Genomic DNA, 14,154 nt, shown 5'->3' with positions numbered 1-14,154 from the left:
GGGGCGTTTTCTTACGCTGCGGTTTTAAAAAACTGTAAAAAAGGAAACGCTGAGTGAAAAATGGGAGTCACTTCTTGAGCCGTTTTTGGAGCTGTTTCTCGTAGGGGCAATAGAAAAATAGCTCCAAAACCGCCTCAAAAAAACGTATTCAGCTTCAAAAACGGTTAAAAGTCAGGCGGTTTTCTCTGAAAAGAGCTCCGTAATTTTCAGCCGTTTTAACTGATGCTTGTGAACATATCAAAGGGGTTAATCCGGTGAGAGAAAATTCATCTCCTCTGGATAGGCCATCAATATCTGATCTGTGGGGGTCCGACTCACCCCAGCTAATCAGCTGTTTTGTAGGGGCTGCAGCGCTCATGCGAAGCGCGCTTTCCCTTCATCGCTCAATACTGTCAAACACTGACACTTTAACAGTATTGAGCAGTCAAGAGAGAGAATGGGAAGGGCAGCACAACAAGTACTGCAATCCCCTTGGTGCCAAGTCGGACCCCCACCGATCAGATATTGGTATCCTATAATGAGAAGAGGCCATCAATTTTCTCTCTTTGGAAAAACCCTCTAAGTAAACCTCATTCGGAGCTCTTAATCCCTTTTCGATTTAGGCGGCTGCTATTGCCGGTGGCCACTCCATTCACGTGACTCGTTCCAAAATGTGATACTCTGCCCCCTCCATTTACAACAAATGCATCGTGATCCGGCTCGAGAACCGGAGTGGTGTGCTGGGGTAGCACTGATTGTATCATCTTAAAAAAAAATGCCACGCCTCGCTCGGTGACATTCAGTGAAGTCCACATTTCATTTGTCCAAACGCAGGCTAGAAAATGAAAGCTGAGCTCTGATTGGTCGCTGTAGCAGACACGTCCTAGAGGAGACTGAAGATAAAACAGCAGAACATGAAGGGGCAATACAAACGATGTGTATTATGTGCGGCAAAACCGCAGCGTAAGTCCCCATGCACACGACAGTATTTTTCATCAGTTATTTCGGACCCATTCATTTCTATTGGCCACGGACACCTTTCAGTATTTTTACGGATGGGCGTCCGTGCTGAAAAAATGATAGAACCCGTCCTATTCTTGTCAGTAATTACGGCAAGGACTCTCCCATAGAAGTGTATGGAAGCTTCCGTAAATACGGACGGCTACTGATGTGCATCTGTACACCGGCCGTATTAACTGAAGCATTGCTAGGCAACATGTTGATGACATCATGTGCGACCTCCCTCTTTTTGTAAGAACCCGTATATACGGAGGAAATACGGATGCCTATTGATCCATATTTACGGTCGTATTTCAGGATAGATGAAAATACTGCCTTAGGCCTCATGCACACGACCGTAAAAACTCCCGTTATTACGGGCCGTAATAACGGGCTCATAGACTTCTATTGGCCACGGTTACCTTCCCGTTTTCTTACGGGAAGGTGCCCGTGCCGTTGAAAAACATAGAACATGTCCTATTTCAGGCCGTAATAACGGCACGGGCAGCCCATAGAAGTCTATGGAGCTCCCGTAACTACGGGTGGCTACATGTGTGCACCCGTCATTACGGCAGCGTTGCTAGGCGACGTCAGTAAATAGTCACTGTCCAGGGTGCTGAAAGAGTTAACTGATCGGCAGTAACTGTTTCAGCACCCTGGACAGTGAATTCCGATCACAATATAAATCAACCTGTAAAAAAAAAAAACACATGCTGCAGCGGTCAAATGGACTGCCGCGCCATCCAGGGATGTCGGGCTGGATGTCGAGGGACGCGTCACCAAGGCAACGGCCGGGTAAGTATGAATTTCTTTTACTTTTATCTCGGAAAGGGCTGCCCCTTCTCTCTATCCTGCAGTGATAGAGAGAAGGGGCTGCTGATTAGTGCAGTGCAATTTTGCATCAAAAACGTGCCCGTAAATACGGGTGGAATACTGGTGACATCGGAACCGTATTTACGGACACGGGTCCGTAAATACTGGTGCAAAACGGGTCGAATACGTGTGACACCGGACCCGTGCACACGACCGTATTTTTGTCCACCCGTAAATACTGGCGTAAATACGGGTCCTTGGTCACACGTATTCGACCCGTATTTATGGGCACGTTTTCGCTGCAAAATTACACTGCACTAATCGGCAGCCCCTTCTCTCTATCAGTGCAGGATAGAGAGAAGGGACAGCCCTTTCCATAATAAAAGTAAAAGAAATTCATACTTACCCGGCCGTTGTCTTGGTGACGCGTCCCTCTCCTGACATCCAGTCCGACCTCCCTGGATGATGCGGCAGTCCATGTGACCACTGCAGCCAGTGATTGGCCTGTGATTGGCTGCAGCGGTCACATGGGCTGTAACGTAATCCCAGGAGGCCGTACTGGAGGAAGAAGCAGGGAGTATGAACGTCTTTTTTTATTTTTCTTTACAGCTTTATCTATATTGTGATCGGTAGTCACTGTCCCTGGTGCTGAAAGAGTTACTGCCGATCGTTTAACTCTTTCAGCACCCTGGACAGTGACTATTTACTGACGTCGCCTAGCAACGCTCCCGTAATTATGGGTGCACACACGTAGTCACCCGTAATTACGGGAGCCCCATAAACTTCTATGGGTTGCCCGTGCCGTTATTATGGCCTGAAATAGGACATGTTCTATCTTTTTCAATGGCACGGGCACCTTCCCGTAAGCATACGGGGAGGTACCCGTGACCAACAGAAGTCTATGGGCCCGTGATTACGGGCGTTTTTACGTTCGTGTGCATGAGGCCTCATAGTGTAGTAGTAATACAGACTCCTCTAGTAATCACATGTTCCAGGACCAGTAAGTAGCAGAATAGTAACTCGGGGTATACTGAGAGTAATATAAGAGTAAGGAATCATGCACACAGCAGAGCGCAGTGCATACAGGCTGCATCGTATATATGGAGATATTCTCTCTCAGGCTATGTTCACACTCTTAACAAAAAATGGCTGAAAATATGGAGCTGTTTTCAAGGGAAAACCGCTCCTTATTTTCAGCCTTTTTGTACGGCCAGTTTTGGAGTTCTTTCTCTATTGCACTTCTTTTTACGAGGTGTTTTTGTAAAAAACACCCCGTGGGAACGGAACACCATTTTTCCCAGTGAAATCAATGAGCAGATGTTTGGAGGCGTTCAGCCCCCACCTTTTTAGCGATTTTTCGAGGTGTTTACGGCCCAAAAAACATCTGAATATAGCCAGTGTGAACATACCCTTACGCCTCATGCACACGTGTGTGCTGTCCGAGTCCCGTCAGTGATCTGAGGAAAGATAGGACATGTTCTATCTTTCCTCGGATCGGAGACTCGGACCATTTTTCACAGACCCGATTCACCCGCTAAAGTAAATGGGTCCTTGAAGACTGTAGGGTGCCACTCGGATGCCGTCAAAAACGGTCGTGTGCAAGAGACCTTAGGGTATGTTCACACAGGGCAGATACGCTGCGTAAGAGCGCACAGTGTATTCGCCTTGGGCGCTGCAGGGAATTCCGGCCGAAAAAAGACAAAACCAAATTGTTGTGCGCTTTTTTGTCCGGAATGCCGGCTGCAGAAAACTGCTCATAAAAAACAAAGTTTGGTACTTAGGTAGCCATGGCGACGCATCCCTCCGCTGTCCAGCAGCCCGGCCTCCTGGGATGACGTTTCATCCCATGTGACCGCTGCAGCCTGTGATTGGCTGCAGCGGTCACATGGGATGAAATGCCATCCCAGTAGGCCGGGCTGGCCAAAGAAACACAGAATTCTGGGTAAGTATAAGATTTATTTATTTTTCTGTTTTGCCTTTTTTTTGCAGTGGAATAGCTACTTTTCCGCCGCAAAAAAACGCAACATCTGCTATTTGTTTCATGTCTTACCTCCCCATTGAATTCAATGGAAAAAAACTGCAACAAAAAAACAGCGATTACGCAAATACAATATACATGCTGCGGATTAAAAAAAAACGCACGGCAGGTCAATTTCTGAGTGTTTTTTCCGCTCATCATTTACGCAGCGTCTGGATGATATTTGTTCATATCTCATCCGCTCTGCTGCTACCGTATTATGCTGCGGATTTTCCACAACTAAATCTGTTGCGGAAAATCTGCAGTATTTACGCTACATGTGAACTTACCCTTAGGCCCCATGCCCACTTCAGTTTTTTCCTTCAGGGTGCTAGCTGTTTTTCTGGCGGCTAGCACCCTGACCCATTCATTTCAATGGGGCCATGCACACTTCAGTTCTTTTGACGGTCCCGTTGCTCCGTTCCGATCCAAAGTAGAGCATTTCCTACTTTGGTCCTAGATTCCGTGACCGTGAGGCCCATGCAAGTCAATGGGGCCGTCAAAAAAACTGAAGGCACACGGAAGGCATCCGTGGGCCGTCTGTGTGTGACGGAGCCGTTGCCTAGCAACGGCCGGGCGTGCAGAAGTACATTACAGATATATTACACTAATCGGCAGCCACTTGTCTCTATCCAGCACTGATAGAGAGAAGAGGCTGCTGATAAAAATAAAAAGCAGTTCATACGTACCCGGTCGTTGTCTTGGTGACGAGTCCCTCTTCTTCCTCCAGTCCGACCTTCCTGTATGACGCGGCAGTCCATGTGGCCGCTGCAGCCTGGGATTGGCTGCAGAGGCGGTCACGTGGAATGAAACGTCATCCCTGGAGGCCGGCCTTCTGACGTCATCCAGTCCGGCGTAACCGCCACTACAGCCTGTGATTGGCTGCAGCGGTGACATGGGATGAAACGTAATCCCAGGAGGCCGGCCTGGAGGAAGAAGCAGGGAGTTCTGGGTAAGTATGAACTGATTTGTTTTATCTCATTAGAATTGTATTTTGCGAGCGCCGAGCATGGTTATTCTTCAGCCACTGTCCAGGGTGCTGAAAGAGTTACCGCCGATCAGTGCAGCCCATTAACTCTTTCAGCCCCCTGTACAGTGACTAGCGCTGAACAACCCTGCTCTTTCAGCACCCTGGACAGTACCATGCTCGGCGCTCAGAAACACGGAGTGCACACGGAAACCACAAAACGGGCACATGGATCCGTCAAAAACGGCCGATAAAGATGTGAAGGAAGTGTGCATGAGGCCTAAACGTGTGGTTAGGGCTTCATTAGCCAAGGCCGAGTTCTCACGGGTCAGGATACGCTGCGTAAAAACCGTAGCGTATCCGACCTGGAAACCGCAGTGCCTTCCGCCCGAAAAGTTGCACCACATTGAAAAAACAAAAACATCCATACTTTACCCCCTCCCTCTTCTCTACGTGCAGTCCGACCTCTTACGGTGACGTTGCAGGCCATGTGATGCTGCGGCCTGTGATTGGCTGCAGCGGTCACATGGGAGAACCGTCTTCCCAGGACGTCGGACTGCAGGAGCTGCGATTATGCCGCCAATGTCGCAACATTTGGCTTTCTGTTGCAGCTTTTGTATCCCCATTGAATTCAATGGCGAAAACCCGCCACAGAAAATAAAAAAAATACGCAGCATAAATTGACACGCTGCGGAATTAAATTCCGCAACGCCGTGGGAACCCGGCCCAGTAGAGGCAAAAAAATGTCCTTTTGGCCCGTCGGGCTGGTATACATCGGTATACCTTTTATTGGATAATGGAATAACGTAGTAGACAACACTTTTCTGTATACGTCATAAACATGTGAATAGCCTTTCATGACGTATACGTTTAACGGGTACCATTATAGTCTATGGACTACGTGCGTTTTATGGATGACTAACAGCGGCATCCATCCCCGTTAAACTATAAGGGTATCCCTTAAATGCATACGTCATGTACAGGGTCATGAGATTTCATGACGTATACATTTAACGTATAGCATTAAACTCTATGGTGACTTGTCAGGAGCTTTTCCTGGTGTATACGTCAAGCGTAGGCCAAAAAACGTGATGCGCGCAGAGCCTACATGGATACAGTGATAGAGTAATAATGTAGTAACAGAGTATAGTAATACCAATGACGTAATAATACGTCACAGGGCTAGTACATAGGCGTTTAGAAACGTGGTATATTGTATAATAATTCCACAGGAGTGTGAAGCTGTAATAAGTAGCAATAAAGTTGTGACAAAAAAAAAAACCGCCCCCCCCCCAGTTCTATAAATAACCACGCTCCTGCTAAAGACACGTGATCATAGGCCCGCCTCCCGGAAGCAGCGTGTTCGCCATGTCTCTGGAGTCCGTGAGGTACTGCAGGGGGTCTCTTCAGGTGCTAAACCAGCTGCTTCTACCGCAGAGCAGTCAGTATGATCCGGTGACCGGGGTGCGGGAGGGAGCGGACGCCATTCGGACCATGAAGGTGAGTGGTGGTGACGGGGGAGGGGCTACAGCGACAGTAGCTGCTGTGTATTAAGGGGCGTGGTTTTGTTACCCAAATAACACATGACCTTGGCTCTTGAAGATAATTGGTTAGTTATCATGTCATCACCCCTTCCATTATAAATATTGGAACACAAAGTTGGGGGTGTTGCCTTTAGTAACCTATCAGATCACTGCTTTCATTTTATTACCTCAGTAAAGAAATGATTGGTTATTCTTCAGCTCTTAGTACAGAGTGTTGCTTAGCAACAGGTCTAACCAATATAGGCGACTACTTTGAAACAAATGGGCAGGGGATGATGCCAAGTATTTTGCACAGAGCCTAATACTCCTCACAGTTGAGGGTTTGTTACAATTGGATCCAGTTTAGGCAATCCTTTGTGACTCAGGACTGATCATTTTACCTGCACTGATACATAGTAACAAACGATCAATACTGGAAAGAGATTTGCGCTGCGAATGTGTTTACCTCACAGGAGATTGGATACAATAGTAACAAACCTCCAGATGTGAGGAAGTTGCAGAACTGAACACATAATGGCGTCCATCGTGATCCCGGTTCTCAGAAGCCGGGAAATGAACAACCGTGACCAATGTTTTTCTCGCCCTTTAAAAATAAAATCGTACGCACAAGGTGGGTTCCTCCTCTCCAGGTCCGGGGTGCTCCAGCGATCGCCATTGTGGGCTCCCTCAGCTTGGCAGTGGAGTTGACCACCAGCCCGCCACAGCTGATGTCTGATCTCCTGAGCTTTGTCCGTGAATCGCTGGATCACTTGGTGGGTGCCAGGCCCACAGCAGTCAACATGAAGAAAGCCGCTGACGAGCTGAACGCGTTCCTGGCGCAGGAGGCGGAGAAGCCGGGGGTGACCGTGCAGGGGTTAACTGACAGGTACATGTAATGCCAGCCGTGCTTGTGTCCCGTCTCCTGCCCGTCCTCTTCCTCACCCCCTGTCATTCCCCTGTCAGTGTGATCCAGTGGGCAGAATCCCTTCTGGAGAAGGACGTCAAAGACAATCGTATGATCGGGGACCTTGGCGCCCAACACATCCTGCAAACTACTGATGCCCCTGGCGGGGCGGTTATAATGACCCACTGCAACACCGGGTCACTGGCCACGGCTGGCTACGGCACTGCCCTGGGTAAGAGGAGACGGCTGCTTTGTTTTTTTGTTTAGCTTTTCATAGATTAGTTACTTAGAACATTCATCTTTACATTTTGGTGGTTTATGAATAGAATGCCAGATCTACTGTAAAGACTGACACATACAGGCAGAGCAGAGGGGATATCATTCTGTATATGGGATTTAAAGTCTTTCCGTGTGGATGCTGTAATGGAAGTGATGACTAGTTGTTACCTCCACAGGAGACAAAGATAACGGAGAAGAATGTAATTAAGATCATTAAGAAATCTTTTTTTTCCCTAAGAAGCTTTTCAGGTGTATTTACCAGATATTCATCAGTACATGGCAGAAGAAGCTTAAACTGTCGCCACTAGAGGGAGCTCACTGCAAACTGAGTTATAAATTAGTTTAATGGGAGCAGTATAAATCCCTATGCAGAGAGCTCCATCTAGTGGCAACTACAGGAATACAATTTAACAATATAATAATTTTTTATAATATCATATTAAGAGCTAACCACTAAACCACACCTGACCTTCAGGGATATTAACCTATACCGACCCTACACCACCATGGATATCAGTATTAACCCCTTCTTCCTCCTAGACCATCAAAGAAACTAGGCATTAACTGCTAATATTCCAGGCATAATCTCACTAACCCCTAGACCCTAGGTAAAAATCTTTGGTGTGGGAAGGTGAGAACGTGCTGTGGGCACCTACACACCTGGAAACCCCAATTTAAAAATCTGTTTGCCCCTGTTGAGGTAGTCTGAGATCCTTCTCCTGTTCCATTAGAGGCTAAGGCCTCATTTACACGAGCGTATTATACGCGCGTGCGACGCGCGTGCTTTTCACGCGTGTCGTACGCACCTATAATAGTCTATGGGGCTGTTTAGACGATGCGTGAATTTTGCGCAGCGTGAGTGCGTTGCGTAAAACTCACGACATGTTCTATATTCTTGCGTTTTTCACGCAACACGCACCCATTGACTTCAATGGGTGCGTGAAAACAACGCATGCCACACTGACGGTCCTGCGTTGCATGCGCGAAAATCACGCAAGAGCTGTCAAAAGGATGAATGTAAACAGAAAAGCACCACGTGCTTTTCTGGTTACAAACATCCAAACGGAGTGTCAAATTCGAGATGAGCGCACCGAACTTTACCGGGTTCGGCCGAACTCGTTTTAACCGAACCCGGCAAAAAATGTTCGGGTACGCGACGTCAGGAGACAGTCACTGCCCACGGTGCTCAAAGAGTTAAACTGGTTCAGCACCATGGACAGTGACTTCCGATCACAATATACATATACGTGTAAAAAAAAAAAGAAGTTCTGACTTACCGATAAGTCCCGGCTCCTTCCTCCAGTCCGACCTCCCGGGATGACAATTCAGGCCAAGTGACAGCTGCAGCCAAGCACAGGCTGCAGCCAATCACAGGCTGCAGCGGTCTCATGGCCTGCCGCGTCATCCTGGGAGGTGGGGCCGGATGACAAGAGAGGGACGCGTCACCAAGGCAACGGCCGGGAGCCCGGACTGGAGGAAGCAGGCAGTTCATGGTAAGTGTGAACGTCTTTTTTTATTCACAGGTTGGTGTAGATTGTGATCGGCATTCACTGTCGAGGGTGCTGAAAGAGTTACTGCCGATCAGTTAGCTCTTTCAGCACCTTGGACAGTGACGGCCGTCGACTACCTCATCTCTATGATGGCGGCTGCGCGAAAATCACGCAGCCGCGCATCATACACGGATGACACACGGAGCTGTCAATTGCCTTTTGCGCACGCAAAACGCAGCGTTTTTTTGCGTGCGCAAAACGCACACGCTCGTGTAAATGAGGCCTAAAGGTGATGTTCTTTTCCTCCTCCATGCTTTATACTGTAGCTCTGCTTGTCCCAATTTGCTTGAAAATAAAATAAAACATATAATCTCTATCTCTCTATCTCATCTCAGCTTGTTCAGAATGGCTGAGAAGAAATATTAGGAAGTAAATCTCAATAAGGATGGAGACTGGAGATCCCCCTATAAATGTGTTTTTATCCCACTGCCCCCCAGACCTTACTCTGACCATTCACATGTCTACATCTTCTGCCGTCTTGTTTAGATTTTTTTCTAACCTGTTTTTTGGGGGTGTACTTACATATTCCCAACTACAGAGGCTCCGGCTCCATTCTCTCTGTCCTGTTATTAAACTGCAAATCTTTCATGTCCCCTTAACAGGCGTGGTGCGTTCCCTACACGCAATGGGCCACCTGTCCCACGTCTTCTGCACAGAGACCCGACCCTATAACCAGGGCTCCCGGCTGACGGCGTATGAGTTGGTGTATGAGAAGATCCCGGCCACCCTCATCACAGACAGCATGGCGGCGCTGACCATGAGGGAACGTCAGGTCAGCGGTGAGTCCTGTTCTGTGAACTTCATTATAAAATCTTCTCTGAAACTGCCCCCCCCCCCCATCTACTAAACTACCCAAACCTGATGTCTCCATCTCTGTGTGTGGCACTACCATACCTCCTGGGCAGCACGCCCGCTGTCTCTATCACTACCATAACTCCTGGGCAGCACGCCCGCTGTCTATCGCTACCATAACTCCTGGGCAGCACGCCCGCTGTCTCTATCACTACCATAACTCCCGGGCAGCACGCCCGCTGTCTCGATCACTACCATAACTCCTGGGCAGCACGCCCGCTGTCTCTATCACTACCATAACTCCTGGGCAGCACGCCCGCTGTCTCTATCGCTACCATAACTCCTGGGCAGCACGCCCGCTGTCTCTATCACCACCATAACTCCTGGGCAGCACGCCCGCTGTCTCTATCACTATCATAACTCCTGGGCAGCACGCCCGCTGTCTCTATCACCACCATAACTCCTGGGCAGCACGCCCGCTGTCTCTATCACCACCATAACTCCTGGGCAGCACGCCCGCTGTCTCGGGTTGTGTTTGACTCAGATCTTTCCTTTAGGCCTCATGCACACGACCGTAGTGTTTTTCTGGTCCGCAAATTCCAGGACCGTGTTCTGTGAAATGTCCTCTGCAGTTCATCCGTATGTAATCCGCAAAATGCGGATAAAAAAAAAGCCTAGGTAAAACAGGATGACGACAGAACTCATTTCTGGTCGTAGCCTAGCAACCCATCCGCAAACTGCGGTTGACACACGGAGGTGTACCCGCATATTCCACGGGCCCATTGACTTCTATGGGCATGTCCGCATCGAATTTGCGGGCTGTAATAAGACATGTCCTGAGTTTGTGCGGCACGGATTGGCGGACATGCGGGGACCCGTGAAAACACGGATAGTGTGTATGGGCCCATAGAAATGAATGGCTCCGCAATTCTCCCGTGGATTTTCGGGGGAATTGCGGACGCAAAAAACACGTTCGTGTGCATGGGGCACTCCTCACATACAATCATTTTCACGCTCCTGTCATTTTCACCTCAAAAACATCTCCAGAATCCGCTCTTTTCTTACTGTGGAAACCGCCAAAACTCTCATCTTCGCTCTGATTTATTCTCGTCTTGACTCCTGTAACTCATTACTAATCGTCTTCCCCTCACTAAAGTCTCCCCTCTTCAACCTAACCTCAATGCAGCAGCCAGGCTCATCTATCTGAGCAACCGCTACACCAATGCCTTGACCCTGTGCCAGTCACTGCCCTGGACCGCTACACCAACGCCTCTACCCTGTGCCAGTCACTGCCCTGGATCGCTGCACCAACGCCTCTACCCTGTGCCAGTCGCTGCCCTGGACCGCTGCACCAACGCCTCTACCCTGTGCCAGTCACTGCCCTGGACCGCTACACCAACGCCTCTACCCTGTGCCAGTCGCTGCCCTGGACCGCTACACCAACGCCTCTACCCTGTGCCAGTCGCTGCCCTGGACCCCTACACCGACGTCGCTGCCTTGGACCCCTACACTGACGCCTCTTCCCTGTGCCAGTCGCTGCCCTGGACCCCTGCACTGACGCCTCTACCCTGTGCCAGTCACTGCCCTGGACCCCTGCACTGACGCCTCTACCCTGTGCCAGTCGCTGCCCTGGACCCCTACACCGACGTCGCTGCCTTGGACCCCTACACTGACGCCTCTACCCTGTGCCAGTCGCTGCCCTGGACCCCTGCACTGACGCCTCTACCCTGTGCCAGTCGCTGCCCTGGACCCCTACACCAAAACGCCTCTACCCTGTGCCAGTCACTGCCCTGAACCGCTACACCAAAATGCCTCTACCCTGTGCCAATCACTGCCCTGGTTGCCCATTGAGACTTTAGAATACAATGTAAACTTTTCAGGAAGGATTTATAAACATTCATACTCCAGTTTTCTAACGTAGAAAAGTTGTCAACGATTTAAAAGTCACAATTTATGTGAAAAGTGGGTGGAGCTTCATAAAAGGGCGGGTCCACCCGTGGTCTGACAAATTTATTATAATTTTACCTCAGAAACTGGCGTAAATTATAGGGGAGATCTACGCCATGTACTCACCCACCGCTCTGCTGCTCCTACATCAGGCTGCAGGGCATACAAGCTCCTTACCCCCCCGGCAGCGTCAGGACGTTATATGTGACGCTGCAATGACGGTGGAAGTTGTTCATCTGTGGCATAAAATGTTCTGACCCTGCCGGGGTGAGGAAATTGTATGCCCTGCGGCATGATGGGGGAGAAGCGGAGTGGTGAGGGGAGAACAAGATCAGGGAGTGGGGGGATGTTTCCCGGTCGGGTGACCTCAATAGTTACGCCACAATTGTGGCCAATGGAAAGATGCAACAGATTTATAAATATAACGAAAACGATAATCTGTCGCATGGAACTACAGCAGAGCAGATAACTAGAAACCGCAGTCTTAGTGACTCTCCCCAGCGCTGCCCCTCCTCACCTCTCATCTGCCTACCAGCGCTCATTTACATCTACGTTTTGTGTGTCCCTTATTTCCTCCTAGATTGTAAGCTCTTGTGATCAGTGTCCTCCCTCCTCTTGTGAGAACTCTTAGCTTCCCTCCGGCCTCCATCGTTTCTAATATTGAATTACAGCTGGTCCTTCCATCATCCGATTTCTACTTCTCTCCTCAGCTGTTGTGGTCGGAGCCGACCGCGTGGTTGCTAATGGCGATACCGCAAACAAGGTTGGAACGTATCAGTTGGCCGTCCTTGCCAAGCATCATGGGATACCTTTCTATGTGGCGGCTCCCAGCACTTCGTGCGACCTCAGCTTGCCTACAGGTGGCAGTATTGTGATAGAAGAGAGACCCAGCCAAGAGTTGACCGACATCAATGGCGTTCGTGTGGCGGCTCCAGGTGGGTGTGGCAATTACCGATCCTGGCGGCTGATTGATATTACATTGTTATGTTACTCTGTTCTTTTCCTGGCAGGTATTGGGGTGTGGAACCCCGCATTCGACGTCACTCCCCACGAACTGATTACGTCAATAATCACTGAACATGGAGTCTTCAGACCGGAGGAGCTGAAGAAGAGACTGAGCCGCGCTCTTTAATACTCTGTGCTGTAAGGCCCCGTAAGCTATGCATGGCCCCTCCCCCGCAGAAACACTGAAACGCATCCCCAGTCCTGCATTCTGTCCTCTACAAAAATAAAACTTTAATATCTTTTGGAGCTGGTGTCCTATAAAGGGTTATTCAATTATTGACCGCTCCCTACAAATCCTCTATTTGGACATCAATGACAAGAAGTGTTGTTTTGGTTTTTTTACGCTTTTCTTATGTCATCACTTCCTGCCTGTGCTCAAGGCTTTTCATAGGGACATTCTGTGGTCCCAAAACACAGTTCACCGCAATAGCCACACGTTTGCACACTGGACTAGGATGTGGACATTAATGGGGATTTGGACCAACATAATCTACAGCTAAACACAGGGCAAGAAGTGTTGTCATGGGGGCACAAGTTCAAGCCGGCTTGAGCTTGCATCATCACTGATAACAAACACGTAACAGTAACCCCTTGGTGACACATGTTTATTTACAGGGCAGGAGCTGAGCCCACAGCGGGTGAGGAGAACCCTGATCCTAGTTGTTTAACCCCTTAGATGCAGCAGTCAGTGGTGACCACGGCATCCAAGCGATTAGACAGAAGGAGGGGGGCTTCCTCTGTCACCCCATCAGCGCCCATGCCAGGCGTTTATGCGATTACCACTAGAGGCCGGGCATAATAGGATGCCTTTCCTGTTTGCAATCGCAAAAAAATATATATATATAAAAAAATAAAGTTAAATAAAATGTTAAAGTAAATGAAAAAGAAAAAAAATGACACCATCTTAATATCACCGTAACCATAACGACCGGCGCTATAAAAGTAACACGTTATTTATCCCACATGGTAAACGCCATAAAAACAAAACTAGGAGACCATGGCAGAATGTACAAACAGTCTAATGTACCCCAAAAAGATACCAATAAAAACGACAGCTCGATTCTCCCACCGCTCTGTGGATGGAAAAATAAGAAAATTCGGGGTCTTGGAATGCGGCGACACAAAAACGATTTTCTACACAAAAATGTTTTTTTTTTGTGCAAAGGTAATAAAACGTAAAAAACGATATAAATTACTGTATCTCCGTTATTGTACGGCCGCGCACAATAAAGTTAACATGTAATTTATACCGCACGCTGACTGCCGTAAGAATGGAGCACAAAAAAAATTGCTTCATTTGTCGTCGTCCCCCCGAAAAGGTGAGGTGTACGGGTATATTCAGACGGCAAATCAAAAAATCTATTGAGTCAATGAAAAAC

General features: G+C 48.6%; 1 protein-coding gene across 2 annotated transcripts; it reads left to right on the top strand.

Moving 5' to 3' along the window:
- Positions 1 to 6,093: 6,093 nt before the first annotated feature.
- On the top strand, positions 6,094 to 13,021 carry MRI1 (methylthioribose-1-phosphate isomerase 1). 2 transcript variants are annotated; one of them, XM_075859163.1, is made up of 6 exons: positions 6,094 to 6,275; positions 6,949 to 7,184; positions 7,262 to 7,434; positions 9,634 to 9,810; positions 12,481 to 12,705; positions 12,781 to 13,021. In XM_075859163.1, the coding sequence occupies exons 1-6, from the start codon at positions 6,144 to 6,146 to the stop codon at positions 12,900 to 12,902; spliced, it is 1,065 nt and encodes a 354-aa protein (XP_075715278.1). In that variant the 5' UTR covers positions 6,094 to 6,143; the 3' UTR covers positions 12,903 to 13,021. The 2 variants fall into 2 exon arrangements, with proteins under 2 accessions (XP_075715278.1, XP_075715279.1); XM_075859164.1 differs by lacking the exon at positions 9,634 to 9,810.
- The last annotated feature ends 1,133 nt before the right edge of the window (positions 13,022 to 14,154 follow it).

The sequence above is a fragment of the Rhinoderma darwinii genome, chromosome 3 (assembly GCF_050947455.1).
Source record: "Rhinoderma darwinii isolate aRhiDar2 chromosome 3, aRhiDar2.hap1, whole genome shotgun sequence".
In the NCBI taxonomy this organism is placed as follows: domain Eukaryota; kingdom Metazoa; phylum Chordata; class Amphibia; order Anura; family Rhinodermatidae; genus Rhinoderma; species Rhinoderma darwinii.
Note: the sequence above shows the minus strand (reverse complement) of the source record. Positions and strands in the feature narration are given on the sequence as shown.